Source organism: Mauremys reevesii, linkage group 9 (genome assembly GCF_016161935.1).
Source record: "Mauremys reevesii isolate NIE-2019 linkage group 9, ASM1616193v1, whole genome shotgun sequence".
Classification (NCBI taxonomy): domain Eukaryota; kingdom Metazoa; phylum Chordata; order Testudines; family Geoemydidae; genus Mauremys; species Mauremys reevesii.
The window spans coordinates 90,796,379-90,812,111 of record NC_052631.1 but is presented as its reverse complement, the minus strand read 5'-3'; the positions used below and the strand labels follow the sequence as shown (position 1 = coordinate 90,812,111).

Below are 15,733 nucleotides of genomic sequence, written 5' to 3'. Positions count from 1 at the left end.
GCGTCTGCTCCGTGTTAAAGAGACAGCGTCTAAGGTGCAGGATCCCAAGCTCTCTGAGCAGCCAAAGCTGCTGACACAGCCGCTGTAAGCAGCCCCAAAGACCGAGGCCATCTGTCTTGTTCAAACCACCCCCTTCGCCCCCAAGCTGATTACTCTCAATGTTGTTTTGGTAGGACCTACCAAAACCAAGGGGACAAGGCCAGGGGCGGCTCTAGGAATTTGGCCACCCCAAGCACGCCGGTCCCGCGGCTCCGGGGGACCTCTTGCAGATGTGCCTGCGGAGGGTCCGCTGGTCCCGCGGCTCCGGTGGAGCAGAGGTCCACCGGAGCCGCGGCAGCAGCAGATCCTCCGCAGTAGGTGTGGGTCCACCTGTCCCGCGGCTCCGGTGGACCTCCCGCAGGCATGACTGCGGAAGGTCCGCCGGAGCAGCCTGCCACCCTGCCGGCAAAATGCCGCCCCAAGCGCACGTTTGGCGCGCTGGGGTCTGGAGCTGGCCCTGGACAAGGCCTTAATGCACTCTTGTTTCTTGAGTAAATCTTTTGTTTTCTTAAAATACAACAGAAGTCACCATCCAAAAAATGCTTTTTTTGTGAAAATTTAAAAAAGTGATACATTAGCAGTTTTTAGACGTTTGCCTTACACAGTTGTCACTTCATTGTGAGCTTCTCAGGGCAGGGGCTGTGTCTGCTTCTGGCACAGGACTTGTGTGGAATCAGCTCTTTCCAACTAGGCAAGGTCACACCAGTATTTGGATGGGCAAACTTAGGCCTTGTCTACAGTAGCAAGTTTCTGCGCAGTAAAGCAGCTTTCTGCAGTGTAACTCCTTAGGTGTACACACAGCCAAGCCACTTAGTGCACAGAAACTGTGCAGTTGCAGTGCTATACAAAAAACACCCAACAAGAGGCATACAGCTTTCTACGCCGGGGCTACAGTGTAGAGATCATGGTCGATTACAGTGCTGTGATTGGCTTCTGGGAGGTGTCCCACAATGCCTGTCCTTGCCTCTCTGGTCATCAGTTTGAACTCTACTGCCCTGCCCTCAGGTAACCAACCATGAGCCCCGCCCCTTAAATTCCTTGGGAATTTTGAAAGTCCCCTTCCCGTTTGCTTGGTGAGCAGTGGTCTCAGTGCATCTTTCTAGGTGACCATGTCTGCTCCACACACCAGGCGATCCTCCGCTTGGAGCAATGCTGAGCTGCTGGACCTCATCAGCATCTGGGGAGAGGAGGCTGTCCAGTCCCAGCTGCACTGCAGCCATAGAAATTATGATACCTACAAACAGATTTCATGATGCATTACAGAAAGGGGCCATGACTGGGACACAGTGCAGTGCAGGGTTAAAGTGAAGGAGCTGTGGAACACCTACCACCAGGCGTGGGAGGCAAACCGCCACTCCAGTGCTGTGCCCATGAGCTCCCGGTTCTACAAAGAGCTGGATGTGATACTCCGTGGCTTGCGTGCCACTCGAGCCTGGACCGAGGCAAGAGGAGGAAATCTTGGACGAGGATGTGGAGGGGGAGCAGGACCCAGAGACAGAGGATGACTAGGAGGTCAGAGATGCATGCAGCCAGGAGCTTTTCTCTACTCTGGAGGAGACTAGCCAGTCAGAACTGTCGGAGCTTAGCGAAGTGCAAACAGGAGGGGAGGCCCTGGGTAAGTGGCTTTGATTTTGGGAATTTTGATGAGGGCAGGAGGGTTGCAGAAAGTAGGCTTGTGTCTGTATGATGCGTGTACTACCACATGCCTTGTCTGAGTGTCAGAACAGGGTGTTGATTGACTCCCTCACTTCATGGAAATCTGCCTCAGAGATCTCCACAAAACTCTCATGGAGCTACTGGTTCTTTGGCAGAGCTGCTTTGTTTCTTGCCTCATTAAAGGTAACTTTCCTGCACCACTCTGCTGTCACTGGGAGTGGAGGGGGAGGGGGCATTGCTGCACACAGGTGAGCCGCATAAGGGTCAGGGTGGAAGCCCTTGGAGAAGACCCTCCCTTGATTCCTTGCTTATCCTCAGCAGTGAGATATCTTCCATAATGAACACAGGCTGTGGAAAATGTGGGGCCAGTAATGATTATAAGACAAACACCCCCCCGCTACACACACATACTGCTGGCTCTCCCCAAAAGCCACGTGCCCAGTGTATAGTATGGTCCTGGAACACTGATTTCCTCTGTCCCTGTGGTTACTCACCAGTTTGGGGTCTTGTGGCTCATGTGTATTGCAAACAATACTGCTTCTGTAAAATGTTGCAATTTGGCTTCACAGATATGACTTTGGGAGCCTAGCCTCTGTCTTTATTATCGCTGGCTGAACGGCTGTGCGGAATTAGAAAGAGGTCATGACGAACTAAAGAGGACTTTCTGCATGATGTCATGCACTCTGCCGCCGAAAAACAAGAATTGAAGGAGTGGCAGGACAGCGAGAAGAGGGACCAAAAGGTGAACAGAGCACGCCAGAACAAAGCCATGGAACAGCTCTTAAACATTATGGAGCACCAAGCAGACACACTCCAGGCACTACTAGCGCTGCAAACCAAGCAGCTCTGTGCCCACCCTCCCGTTGCAAAACTCTTTCCCATGCGGCCTCCAGACACTGGCAACACACTCTTATCAACCTCCTGGCTCCAGTCTGTACCCATCTGCATTCCACTCCTGTCCCGTTACAGTCCACCCCTGCGGACTCCCAGTACCCTCTACACTCAGCACTCGTCCCTCTGCAGTTTAGCCTTGATGAAGTACGTTACCCGCTGCACTGTACTCCAAAGGACAAGGTTGCATGTGATACCTGGACATACACAAATCTTCAACCGTCCCGGGACCACACCTCCTCCTGGGATCCTCCCTTCCCCCATCCCCCACATTGCTGATGGGTTTTTTTGTTTGTCTCTCTCCTCCGGTTGTTGATTTTGAATAAAATAATTGTTTTGGCTTGAAAGCAATCTTTATTCCATCCATTGAAAGCAAACAGAGCCCTGCAAAGCAACCGGCAATTTTCTTAAACCTTCACAGTGCATCGTCTGCACCAATCACAATCACCTCCTAGCAGTACCAGCACTGCACTCCTGAGCATAGCAACAAACATGAGTACCTTTCAGCTTCAAATTGCTGCCTCAAGGCATTCTTGGTCCTTGGCCCCACGCTGCGCCCCTCTAATAGCTCTGGTCTCTGGCTGTTCAGATTCAGTCTCCAGGCAATGAGCCTCAGGAGTCCAGCCCTGAGTGAAGCTTTCACCCTTCCCTTCACAAATATTATGGAGTGTATAGTATGCGGCTATAAGCATAGGAATATTGTCATCAGCCAGGTCCAGCCTCCCATATAGGCAGCGCCAGCAGGCCTTTAAACAGCCAAAAGCACACTCAACAGTCATTCTGCACTTGCTCAGCCTGTTGTTGCACTGCTTCTTGCTACTGTCAGGTGCCCCGGGTATGGCTTCATAAGCCATAGCATTAAGGGATAGGCAGGGTCTCCCAGGATCACAGTGGGCATTTAGACTTCCCCTACAGTGATCTTCTGGTCTGGGAAGAAAGTCCCTGCTTGCAGCTTCCTGAACAGGCCAGTGTTCCAAAAGATGCATGCGTCATGCACCTTTCCAGACCAGCCTGCGTTAATGTCCATAAAACACCCACGGTGATTCACAAGTGCCTGGAGAACCATAGCCAAATACCCCTTGTGATTAATGTACTCAGTGGCTAGGTGGTCTGGTGCCAGAATTGGAATATGTGTGCCATCTATTGCCCCTCCGCAGTTAGGGAAGCCCATTTGTGCAAAGCCATCGACAATGTCACACACATTGCACAGAGTCATGGTCTTTCAGAGCAGGATGCGATTAAAGGCCTTGCACACTTTTTGCAACTCCAGTAGTTAAATTTCTGCTTTCCTAAACTCCTGGATTTTATTTTACAAATATAAACTACTGTGCAGTGTTGCTCTGTGCTTTGAAATAAGCTGATGTTGCACCCTTGAGCTAGCTGCTTTGCAAGAAGTGATCTCTGTGTATTCAATGATTTGGAGATCAGTTTGTGGAGTACATGAAGTGCTTTAGGATCATAGTGGACCAAAGGAGCTATGGAAATGTAAGCTATTCTTTGCTGCTGTCTTAGGTAACCTATGCTTTGCTACGTGTCATATAGAATTTGCTGAGAAATAACAGTGTCCTAATTGTGGTTCAGGAAAGGTGAACGTGTTACTGTAACCTCTTTACAGCAGTAATCAAGTTACTGTCTACCTTTGTAGGGAATAGATCACTAATCACAGCCTTAGCATGAGAGGGGTCAAAAGGAAGATATATTTCAAGATGAGCATTTAAAAGCTTAAAGGCAAACATTTCCTCCCTACAAACCGCCCCCCCCCCCACAGAATTCAGGGCCCATTCCAATTTTCTACCAATTATATAGCCACTCTGAAGTCAATGTTAAGAATATCAAAATCACAACAATCAACAATCAATTTAGCTTAACAAAGAGAAGGTTAAGGATTACAGGTAATATGGATCTACACAGGGAACAAATATTTAACAGGGGTCTTCTGTCTAGCAGAGAAAGGTATAATAAGATCCAACGGTTGGAAGCAGAAGCTAGACAGACTGGAAATAAGGCATATGTTTCTGACAGTAATCAATCACTAGAACAGCTGACCAAGGGTCATGGTGGATTCTCCATCACATACACAATTTTAAAATTAAGATTGGATGTTTTTCTAGAAGTTCTATGTCCCGTTATACTGGAGGTTATGCTAGATGATCACAATGGTCACTTTTGGCCTTGGAATCTATGAAACTACACTGGGTCAGATGAGTGGTCCAGCTAGTCCAGGTTCCTGTCTGCCAGTAATTGTACCAGATAGGAAGTTATATTTTTACAGTTTTTAGGTTTTTTTGGTAAAAGTACAGTAACTCTTCAATTTAAGTCGTCCTGGTTAACGTTGTTTCGTTGCTGATCAGTTAGGGAACATGCTCATTTAAAGTCGTGCAATGCTTTACTCTTACATTGTTTGGCTGCCTGCTTTCTCCAAAGCTGGCAGCCTCCCTATGCCTCCCCTCCCCCACAGCGCCTCCTACCTGCCGGCAGATACCAGGAATCAGCACCCCCCACCCTCCTGCCTGCAGCAAGCAGCTGGCTTGTGGCATTTTGGGGGCAGGAGGGAGGAACAAGGACTTAGCGTGCAGGCTCCCACTCCCTCCCCTCTCTCCTGCAGTGGGAATCAGCTGGCTTGTGATGCTTAGAAGGGAGGGGAGAGGAGTGGAGTGGGAAGTAAAAGGGGAGGAGGTGGGGGGAGAAGAGGCAGGTCAAGGAGGGGGGTTTGGGGGAAGGGGGGAGTGGGCAGGCTGAGGGTTGAGCTCCCCCCTGCCCCTGGTGCTTGCAGAGTAGGGGAAGCTGCTGCACACGCTTTCTCCTAGCCTACAGCACCTCCAGCCTCCTTGCCTGCCTCATCTCCAGTGCCACTGGGCTGTGCCTGTGTGCGATAAGGCAGGGGCACCTCCTAACTACAGTACAGTTCTGTATGTACAGTATGTTTGTAAACACACAGCACATGCACACTACCCCCCGCCCCAGTGTAGTGTTAAATTGCTTGTTTAAAATGTATATAACGCCTTTTGTCTGGAAAAAAAATTCCCTGGAACCTAACCCCACCTATTTACATTAATTCTTATGGGGAAATTGGATTTGCTTAACATTGTTTCACTTAGTTATGTTCCTGAAAAATGCAACTACAATGTTAAGTGAGGAGTTCCTGTAACATTAGGCGCTGTAATTTAGCTACAGTGATGTATTAGTTTAATATTCTCCACTGTTCTCAGCAGAGTACAGGAATTTGTTGTTATTGAGTTTGAGGCCATTTGACAATCTTAACTATGTACAATATTAGTACGAAAAGCTTTGAGAAAGGATAAATACAGTACATGAGCTAAGGCTAGCTCTGTCATGCCCCCAAATAGAAAAAAGTCTCACTGAAGACAAATAAGTTAAAGTATCTTTAATATTTTGAGATATTTTATTGGTTTTAGTACAAAACAGCTAAGGCTAAAACTTGCTAGCTTAAAGAGGATCATTATTGGTGAAGTTTCTTCTGGGCTGTGAAATAACACTCCAATGGATCAAGAAAGATGAAGCAGAGATTGAAATGGCAAGTTTCCTACTTTTAAGACACTGAAAACAAGAGGGAATGCTTGAAAAGAATCAGACACTCTACACAGCTATACTGAAATTAAAATAAATTGTTTCAGTGTAGGTAGACAGACATTACATGACAATTTATCAGAAAAGGAAATACCCAGTAATAACAAAATTATTCCTACACTGCAATCTTTTAGTTCAACTACTTCATTCAGTAATCCACTTCTTACCTGGAAGATTCTTTATAAGGCCTCTCCCCACTGTCTAAACGTCCTACTGCTTCTACCTTGAAAAGGTTTGTTCTGCATAAAACCAGGAAAGGCTTCCCCAGACCACTGATGGCCCAGCTACCATAGTCTGAGAACTCTGTTTTAGTGCTAGGATGTCACTGTTTATTTGTAACTATTGCAGTCTCAGACTCAAACACCACGCAGCACAGCAATATAGGATGTTAGCTTTTGAGCAAAACTGCAGCTTTAACTTTGCTCCTCTTTTTAAGTGTACCACACACTGGTTCAGGACTGCTTTACAAAAAAGCTCTGCTTTTAGATCCAGGTGTCATCCTCCTGACCACATGACTCGCATTTCTCATACTTAAGGCCACAAAAAGCTTTTCTACTTTGCAAACTGCAAACATTTTCTTCTCCATTGTAGTCTGATGCTATGAAAATAAATTCCAATAACAATGAGAACACATTTCAAATTCGGAGGTTCTTTAACCAGAAACATCCAACAGCACAATGTCCCCTTTTCTTCCTTTGTTCCTTCTCTTTGAAGGCACTTCTGGATTGCGTAGTACATGCTCTTTGGCTGCTTCGATAATCAGAACACATAAGGCCTGCGCGCTAATCACTCCTCTTCTTTTGTATTACTGGTCTCACTTTCTTGTTTATCTGCTTCTTGGTCCACAGACTTTGTAGCAATGTCTTCATAAGGACACGGTCTACTTCGACTTCGAACTCCTGGCTGGTATAGCTGCATTGCTGGACGATCCTGAAATAAACCAGAAGGTATCAGACAGTATGATGCTTTGGCTACAAGACAAATTCCTATCATTTCTAAAGGGATGATACTAAAAAAGGCAAATAGAACACCACACAGACCACTTCAGACTTCCCCAAAACACTATTCATTATTCAGTGACACCCAACATTACAAGTTCAATGACAAAAGAGTAACTGCTCAAAAAGCACAGATGAGAATGCTGCTTTAGATTATACACCCAAGTATTTTAAAGCATTCACAAGGATAATATTAAGGAACAATTCAGTTTGTCCACTTCAAGCACACGAGCAAATTTCAAAGCTTCTCCCAAGGAACATTTTTTAACTAAAAACATGAAACACATACACCGTAGATGCTGCAAATGCAGAATTAATGCACATCTAAACTGGATGTATTCCTATCAATGGAAGGAATACATATTTTGTGAGTATTTTGCATATAGAATGATATGTACATTAACATGGGGTCTGTGCTATGACACTGCATAGCGGTGCCTCTCTTATACTTGACGCAGCAGCCTCTGCAGTGTTTTGGAGAAGGTACAATAGCGGTAGCTGCCTGCTATATTGTTTTCTCTTGCTTATAGAGATGTACTTACTGGCATTAACCCACACACAGCATCTGCAAGAATCTGGTCCTACCATATCAGTTCTCTGGTGACACAAAAGTTAAAAAGCCAACATTTATCTGCTGGCAAAACCAGGACAGACATTTATTCACTTTTGTTCAGAACTTGCCAGCAACAGCTGGACTTGTACATAATTCCTACAAAGGCAAGAAATTTGCCAAGACCAAGTTCATCTTAGCAGCAGCAAAGCTTATAAAATCTGTCTATTTTCCCCCTCATACATGATGGCAAAGTTTACAGTTGAATTATTATAGGAAGGAGAAAAAAAGTAAAAAAAAAAGGTAAGAAATTGCATGACCCTCCCCTTAATTAACATTTACCATAAAACCATAAACGAGACCTTATAGAGTGGGTGTGAATTTAAAGAGAGCCAGCACCTTATTTCTGATGCGATCTCTCTTAGCCGCATCCTCTTTTTTGTCATCTTTGGTTATTTTCTCAGCTTTTTCTGTGTTGCCTGTAAAGTCTGGAAGCTCATTTTTCCTTCCTTTCTCTCTGAGTGAGTTTATCTCCTTTTTAACCTCTTCTTCTCTTTTTCTAAAAACTCTCTCTTTCTCAAAGCGTTCCTTCTGCCTACGACGCTCTTCATCTTGGCGTCTCTGTTTCTCCCGCTGCAGTCTCTCATATTCTCTCTCTCTTTCAAAGTCTCTCTCCCGGTCTCTGTAATCTTTTCCATATTCATCTTCAGATCTGTATGAAAATACACAGCGAGAAATTAAGCTTGGAAGACTGGATAATCAAAATCACAGATCTGTGTAATCAATACTACAGCTCCAAATTTGCATCAATATTGTCAGACACAGATTTGTAGATTTTGGACAAGAGTTAAAATATCCTAGAAGCCTACAGTCATATTTTACTACAGATACAAAAATAACTGCAGTGAGGATGTAATCCTTGATAAAGAGCGAGAACACTACAGATAGTCAGCTATGTGACTAGAACTGTGGGACTTCTTAACTCCCTCTGTGGCCTTGGAAATTACTTAAATCTGTGCTTCATTCCTCTGACACATGGGGGAAACCCACACCTGTATACATCACATGGATGTTGTGAGGATTAATTATTTCAGTACATGGTTGTCATTCTGGCATAAGAATGGCCATACTTTTCCTTCCTGCCACGGCCTCTAAAGGGATATGCATTATGAGTATTGTGGACTTAAGTGGCCCCTGTGCTCTCAGAAGCTGCTGTAAGTGCAGTCTATGGAGCTGTACGCATTCATGCTAGAGACTGTACAAGCCCAAAGCCGCCCCAGAATTTGGAGGGCACAGAAGTGGCTTAAAGCCATCTTTGCCCAAGGGCTGTGCTTCCTGAATTGGGCTTCATCTCCTGAGCTTTTCTCCATTTGTAAATATCTTCAACTGAAAACCCAAGTGTTATTGATAAAACACTAAATTTTTTCTATTACATGAACAGATATGAAATAGTTCAAGTCCAGATGGACCCCCTCCTCCCCCGATCATGAGTATGCTCTCCCAGACAATTCAGATCAGAGACATTTTTTCATTTGAATTCAAGAGCTGTTCCTGGACAGCGCAGCCTAAGTTTTAAACTACTCATTTAGAAGGGCTGGGTTTTTCTGGTAAGTCATATATAGTAAGTACTGGAATACTAACTTTTTTGCCTTCTCCTCTTTAGTCTCTCCATCGGATCGTTTGGCTGACACGCTACTTAGTGCGCCAGCAGCCTTTTCTTCCCTCACATTTTCTTTTTCCAGTTTCTTGAACCTCTCCTTTTTCTCCAAGTCTCTTTCATCTTTCTCTGGTTTCTTAAGTAGCTGTCAAGAAAATACATGTTCTATTTAATCAAAGGCTCATTCTAATTCTACTTTGCAGCACAGTATAATTTAGCTACTCGGCTGAAGTGACTTCTGCTTAACATGAGAAATATACATATATGTAACTAGTTATTTCCATACTCCCTGTGCTCAGAGGCAGTAATGTCTACAACTAAAATAATGATCCCAATCCCAGAATAAGATTCATTTCCCTGTACAGTATGAGAACAAGATCAAATATATCCAGTTACCCAGATTATATTAAATTCATATGTTCTGGGGAACAAAAGCATATACACAAGTATTCAAATGAAAATTGTTTATTAAAGATAAACTAAAGCAACTAACAATCAATCAACATACAAATCCTTACTGTACTTTACCAAAAGCATGAACATTATGAAATAACTAGTCTATTCCTTCAAGATCATGAATTACTCTTGGATAAGTATTCAGTGAACACATTTTGTATGCAACTTTTACAGGGAAGGGGGAGGAAAACAGCCTATAACAATGACATGTTCTGTACCTTAATCTTTGGTTCGTCCTTTGATTTATCCCTTTCTTTCTCTGGGCATTTATCAACTTTCTTCAGTTTTTCTGCCTCTTTTCTCTTCCTTCTTTCTTCTTCTTTCCATTTCCTCCTTTCTTCTTCTCTTTGTCTTTTTCTTTCCAGTTCCCTTCTTCTCCTCTCCTCTCTTTTTTCTTCTCTCAGTCTCTGAAAGGGGGAGAGGGGGACAAAAATCACATATTTCCCACATTAGAAAAAAAATTACTTTTAAAAAGTTCCATAAGATACCATGTCCTGAAATGACACAAAATTCTCTAAAATATACAGCTTTATAAACATTTGTGTCTCCCTTTGTATCCTACTTTTAAGCAACTTATTGACAGCATCAAAATTCACTGGAGCAGCATTATTATGTATATTTCAGAAATCATTAACTGTATATTTTAATGGAAGTTAAAATGAAAACACCCACACATCAGAACCCATCCTAAAAAGTTAAACACACCTGGAAGAAAAATAGGTTCATAGGAGAGAAATTACCAAGAGGGCATTAACTTAAATCCTGGTAGCTGCAAACAGTATGTTAAACAGAAGATGGCTTGCCAATCACACAGCTGCAGCTCACATGGCTCAGTGTTCCATTGTGACAAGGACTGTTATTAAACCACCATGTTAAGCAAAATATAGCTTGAGATCAAGACTCTGGAAGCCATTATCAATCCCTGCTAAACACACAGTTTGTTAAGCATGAACCCAGGTTATACCAAGTATTTGGGATAAAGAGTACAAGAAAACTCCACCCCATTTTAAACATGATTATAATCGTTAGACTGAGGCCCTGTACACACTACATTTTTCCTCTGCAAGCATGTCCAGCTGCACTGCTAGATCTGCTCCACTACACTGGCCATCTGCTGAGCAGCATGGATTCAGTTAGGCAGCAGGATGCAGTCCTGTAGCAGAACAAACAGTTGTAGGACATTTCCGCACCCCCCCCCTTTTTTTAAGTTTCACGACTTTCTTCTGAGGAGAGAAGGAAGCACTCCCACCTACCTGAACAATTCTGTAGCTCTGGGAGAATTATGTAAAACAAGATCTTTAGATCCATTTACCACAAAAGAAAATCTTACTATACAGACATCACTGTACATACACAAGTTCTAAGAGCAAGTTATCAAAAACTGTAACCAAAAAGATTCTACATAGATTATACAGAGAAATCATACCTGTTTGTTTTTCAAGAAGTTCAGAAGGGGAGTTGTCTTTTTAGCTAAATAAATATTAAGAACATAAATATTTTTGCCTTTACAAATATCAAGATATGTTTTCATAAGTTAGATGGGATAGACTTATCTCAGTCTATCTTAGGTTTTGCTCAGTTTCAGTCTTACTTGTACCACAACTTCTCTCTCTCTTCTTGAAATGTATACCCTTCATTTACTTAGAAATAGCTATGTCTCCTCATTTAATGTTTTAGCTAAACTAAATGAGTCATAACTTACATTTATATATCACTTCCCATCCCACAATACTAATATTAAAGGAGCCAATGCACCCATCACTGGAATTTAACAGCACATAACAGGTGTTTAGTATAGGTAGCGGAGAAGATTACTATATTGCAATTTAAACTAAGCAGAGGGACTGGACCAGGGATGAATAAAGTAGATATTCACTAACAGTATTACTCTAAGGACTTAATGATACTAAATAATCTAAAAAGGAATGTAGAGTCCCCAAAGTTCAAAAGTCACAAACCTAGAAAATATTGTACTTTGTATGTCTTCCTATACTGAGAGAAGAGGTTCACATACAAGATATCAGTTTTCATACCTATTAACTCTTTGTTTCTTGCCTCTATTTCCTCTAGTAGTGTTTCAGGAGTCGATGTTAACTTTTCATCATCTGCACTGTAACTTTCCAAAAACTTCTTATACTCTGGGTCTGGAGAGAAAGATCGGTTTGTGCTACAAAATACACATACTGACCCCTCTTCTGGGAGTTTCAATAGTTACTCTGCATTTTCAAACTTATGAACAAACAAGAATGGGTTATATAGTCTTATGAGCTGCTGCCTGATATTTGTCTTTAGCCAAGTTAAATCTAACTCTGAGGCAGGAACCATGTCTGGTTATGTTTTGTAAAGTACACAATTAATAGTAATAATGCAAGATTTTAACAACTTTATTCCATAGTGTGCTTAAGATATTTTATTGGTTTTGCAGTTGTCTATTTTTCTTCTAGTGTACCAACCCTGCGAAAGCTAACTGGGACAAGGACCATCTTTTCATTACATGTGTGGGTGTTACCTAGTACAACAGGACCCTATCCCTTGCTGGGGACCACTAGGTACTATCATAATATCAATAATACCTTAAGTACTTTTGTTATAGTAAAACAGACAAGTTATTTTGAAAAAACAGAAATGTAGTTGTTGCATGTTAAGTGTTTAGTATCAAACATTATATTGTTTGGGGGGAGGGATAGCTCAGTGGTTTGAGCATTGGCCTGCTAAACCCAGGGTTCTGAGTTCAATCCTTGAGGAGGCCATTTGGGGATTGGTCCTGCTTTGAGCAGGGGGTTGGACTAGATGATCTCCTGAGGTCTCTTCCAACCCTAATAATATATGGTTCTATGATACACTAGGACACCGCACAGTCAAAATAAATTAAAATTTTTGTGATCAGATACCATGCACCACATAAATCTCCACATATGTATGCATACAACAACCAACCCTAGTAGTTATACCATCATCAATAGTCCCAGTTTTGGCATCCTTTTTCTTATTCTTCTTTTTTGCAGATTTTTGGAAAGGTGCAAATTCTACTATGGCAGCATACTCCTGACCTGTTAAATGTAAAATGTTAAAATTAATCACCAAAGTAAAAAAAAAACCCAAACACTAAATTCCTGACAGTGTATTATATTGGGGGAGGGACACTGGGGAGTGTTATAAAACACAATACTAGAACAGATAAATAGATAGTAGCTATGAAATTTGTGTTTATAAATCTGACCACGACAACATTATTTATAACCCTTTCATCGCAAGAGGCTCTCAAAGCACTTTCCAGTCTATACACAAAATACATACAAAACTACATTAAAAGAAAGTTAAAGTTGCAAAATGTAATACTCAAAAGTTAGGAAATGCCAGAGCTAAGGTTGATCAGGCAACCTTAATTCAGCATCCTGACAGTTATGCATTATGATCACATGCTGTTCCCCCCAATTCCTGCTTCATTCACTGGGGGGGAGAGGGGGGGCGGCGCGGAGGAGAACACTGTGTGTTCAACTGGGAATATGGAGAAAGGGGACATTTCTGTTCTGACAAAATCCAATATGATTGACAAAAAGTCCATGTAGAACAGAGAAGTAGTTTCAGAGAATCTAGGTAATTTAAATTGATGCTTGGAACCTGAAGCTGGCCACTCAATGCCTTCTGAATAACTGAGACTTCAATTGTCATAGCTCCATTTCACAAAAAGCAACTGGTTGGTGGAAGATGCAAAATCAAAAAATTAAAAGTAAACTCTCTCTAAAAAAATACATCTATAAAAATATCCAAATAAAACAAGAGTTTCAGGTGAAATTCGGGCCCCACAGAAGTCAATTGGAAACAGTGGCAAGACTCACATGGGGCCAGAATTTCATCCAGAATGTGTGTGTTAGAGGATATCAGCCAAAACACCAATAAGCTTTAGTATTAGGCGCTGAATGCTCCCAACAAACCACATAATATACTGCAGTGACAGTTAACTAAACTTAGATTACGTACATGTAAATTACTAATGAGCTAGAATTCCTCTTAAGCAGTTTGTTTGGAAAATTTAGCACTAATACTGCTTTAAAAAGGGGATTTTATGGTTGTTATTTTAAAGTGTATTTAAAATCTACTACAAAAAGTGCCATGAAGTTTATTGAAAAGACTACATGCAAGCACCATGTATTTAATCTTGATATATGGTGCCCAAGTATAATTATGGCACTAAAAGAAAGTGTACAATAAGAAAAAATTGGGAATAAACTACCTGACAATCTCATCAAATATATCTGATATACAAACATTTTAATATATAACCAAGTTTTATGTTTACTTGCCTTTGTGATCAACAAAAACATAACCATCAAAGCGATCCCTGAACAGTACTATGTCTTCTTGGTTTTTAAAGTTGATGTATGCTCTGGAAAACATGTAAGGATACAAACTGCAAAAGGACAAAAAATAGCAACGTGTAAGGAAATGAAGCTGGCTAGTTGCTTTTGATTTTAACTATATACACTATAGACAAGTGTAAATTAATTGACATAACAGAGTTATGTGAAAAAATTGAAACCTGAAATGTTGTACCTTGAATCGTTAGCAAAAAATTCAAAATAGTCATGTTCAGGCAAAGGCTGAAGATGTTCTTCAAGCTGTTCCTTAGTCAAGCTGGGAGGCAAGCGTCGAATTACCACCTTAACACAAGAATTTTAAGAGTGTAAAATTATTGTCTGCCCCTGACTTTATTTCAGATTTCTTACTTGAAAGATGCCATAGGATAACAAAGCTAAGTCAACAACTGTGGCTCATGTGGAAATCTATTTCACCCAGCGCACTTCAAGGCCATTTTTATATCCTAAGGACTGAATGACCTAGAAACATCACAATTCTTCAAGAAAGCACAGAAAGACTGGGGGCCTGATCCAGCACCTACTTAAGTCAAAGAAAAGACTCCTACTCACTTCCCAACGGGAGCACTCTCAGGCTTTAAGTGAGGAAATGGGGCTCGGTGATTAAAGCAAGGAATTCAAAGGCAAGATGCCTGAGCTCCGTTCCTTAGTCTACCATTAACTGCTACTTTGAGCAAGTGACTTGGGCCAAACATTTCCCAAGCGGTGGCCAGTGGGTCCGGATGCCAGACAGGCCTCGGTTCTGCAGAGCGCTGCCCACACGCGAAACGCCACGCGAGCTCAGCACCCCCCGAGCTCAGCACCCCCCGGGCAAACCATCAGATCGCGGCATCTCCCGCTGGGCGCCGAAAAACGAGACACCGCCGGACACCCGCCGCGTTTGTAAGTTGTTCCCCCGGGCGCCCTGTGCCTGCCTGGCCCCACCCCCAGAACAGCGCCCACGGGCCCCGCCCGGGGGTCGAGGCGCTGGGGCCCGGGGCAGGCGCGCAGGCCGGGGCACGGGAGAGGGAGAAGCGCCGGCGGCAGCAGCGCGCCCCGGCCCCGGGAGCCCCCAGGCACAGCGGCACCCAGGGCCGCTCCCCCGGCCTCACCTTGCTGAGCGTCTCCTTCTTGTCCTTCGGCCGCTCGAGCCGCTCGGGCTCCCCGCCCCCCCTGAGCTCCAGGGGGCCCCCGGGCGCCCGCTTCTCCTTAGGCCTGGTGTTCTCCTTATCCTCCTTCATCCCGTTCTCCGGCCCACCGAGCCACGCCCCCTGCCGCCCATTGGCCGCTGCGCCTCTCGCGGGATCACAGCTTAAAGGGCCACGAACCGCCGCCTGGCGCCGCCTCCGGGATACAGCACCCTGGGGATGGGCGCTCCCGGCATGCACTGGGGCTAACGGGGGCGGCCGCTCCCGGCAGGCAGGTCAGCGGGGCCATGGGAAGTTCCCGGCAGCCGTGGCACGTCGCCTAGTGCGGCCACCGCCCCAGTCTCTGAGGGGGACCTAGCCCCGCCCTATCGCTGTTGCACTCGTGACACTTCCAG

The 15,733-nt window shown here is 43.7% G+C and overlaps 1 protein-coding gene across 1 annotated transcript; it reads right to left on the bottom strand.

Moving 5' to 3' along the window:
* Positions 1-5,966: 5,966 nt before the first annotated feature.
* Positions 5,967-15,727, bottom strand: UPF3B (UPF3B regulator of nonsense mediated mRNA decay). The gene is made up of 10 exons (XM_039488045.1): positions 15,303-15,727; positions 14,390-14,496; positions 14,140-14,246; positions 12,787-12,885; positions 11,869-11,979; positions 11,262-11,305; positions 10,054-10,242; positions 9,364-9,524; positions 8,122-8,434; positions 5,967-7,104 (listed from the first exon to the last, which is right to left on the bottom strand). The coding sequence occupies exons 1-10, from the start codon at positions 15,429-15,431 to the stop codon at positions 6,961-6,963; spliced, it is 1,404 nt and encodes a 467-aa protein (XP_039343979.1). The 5' UTR covers positions 15,432-15,727; the 3' UTR covers positions 5,967-6,960.
* Positions 15,728-15,733: the final 6 nt, after the last annotated feature.

Excerpts from the sequence above, each read along its gene's own strand:
- UPF3B (XM_039488045.1), bottom strand. The coding sequence starts at position 15,431 with ATGAAGGAGGATAAGGAGAACACCAGGCCTAAGGAGAAGCGGGCGCCC. Across the intron at positions 11,306-11,868 it reads AAGAAACAAAGAGTTAATAG|CTAAAAAGACAACTCCCCTT; the intron begins GTATGAAAACTG and ends ATATTTATTTAG. Across the intron at positions 10,243-11,261 it reads ACTTCTTGAAAAACAAACAG|AGACTGAGAGAAGAAAAAAG; the intron begins GTATGATTTCTC and ends TCCCCCTTTCAG.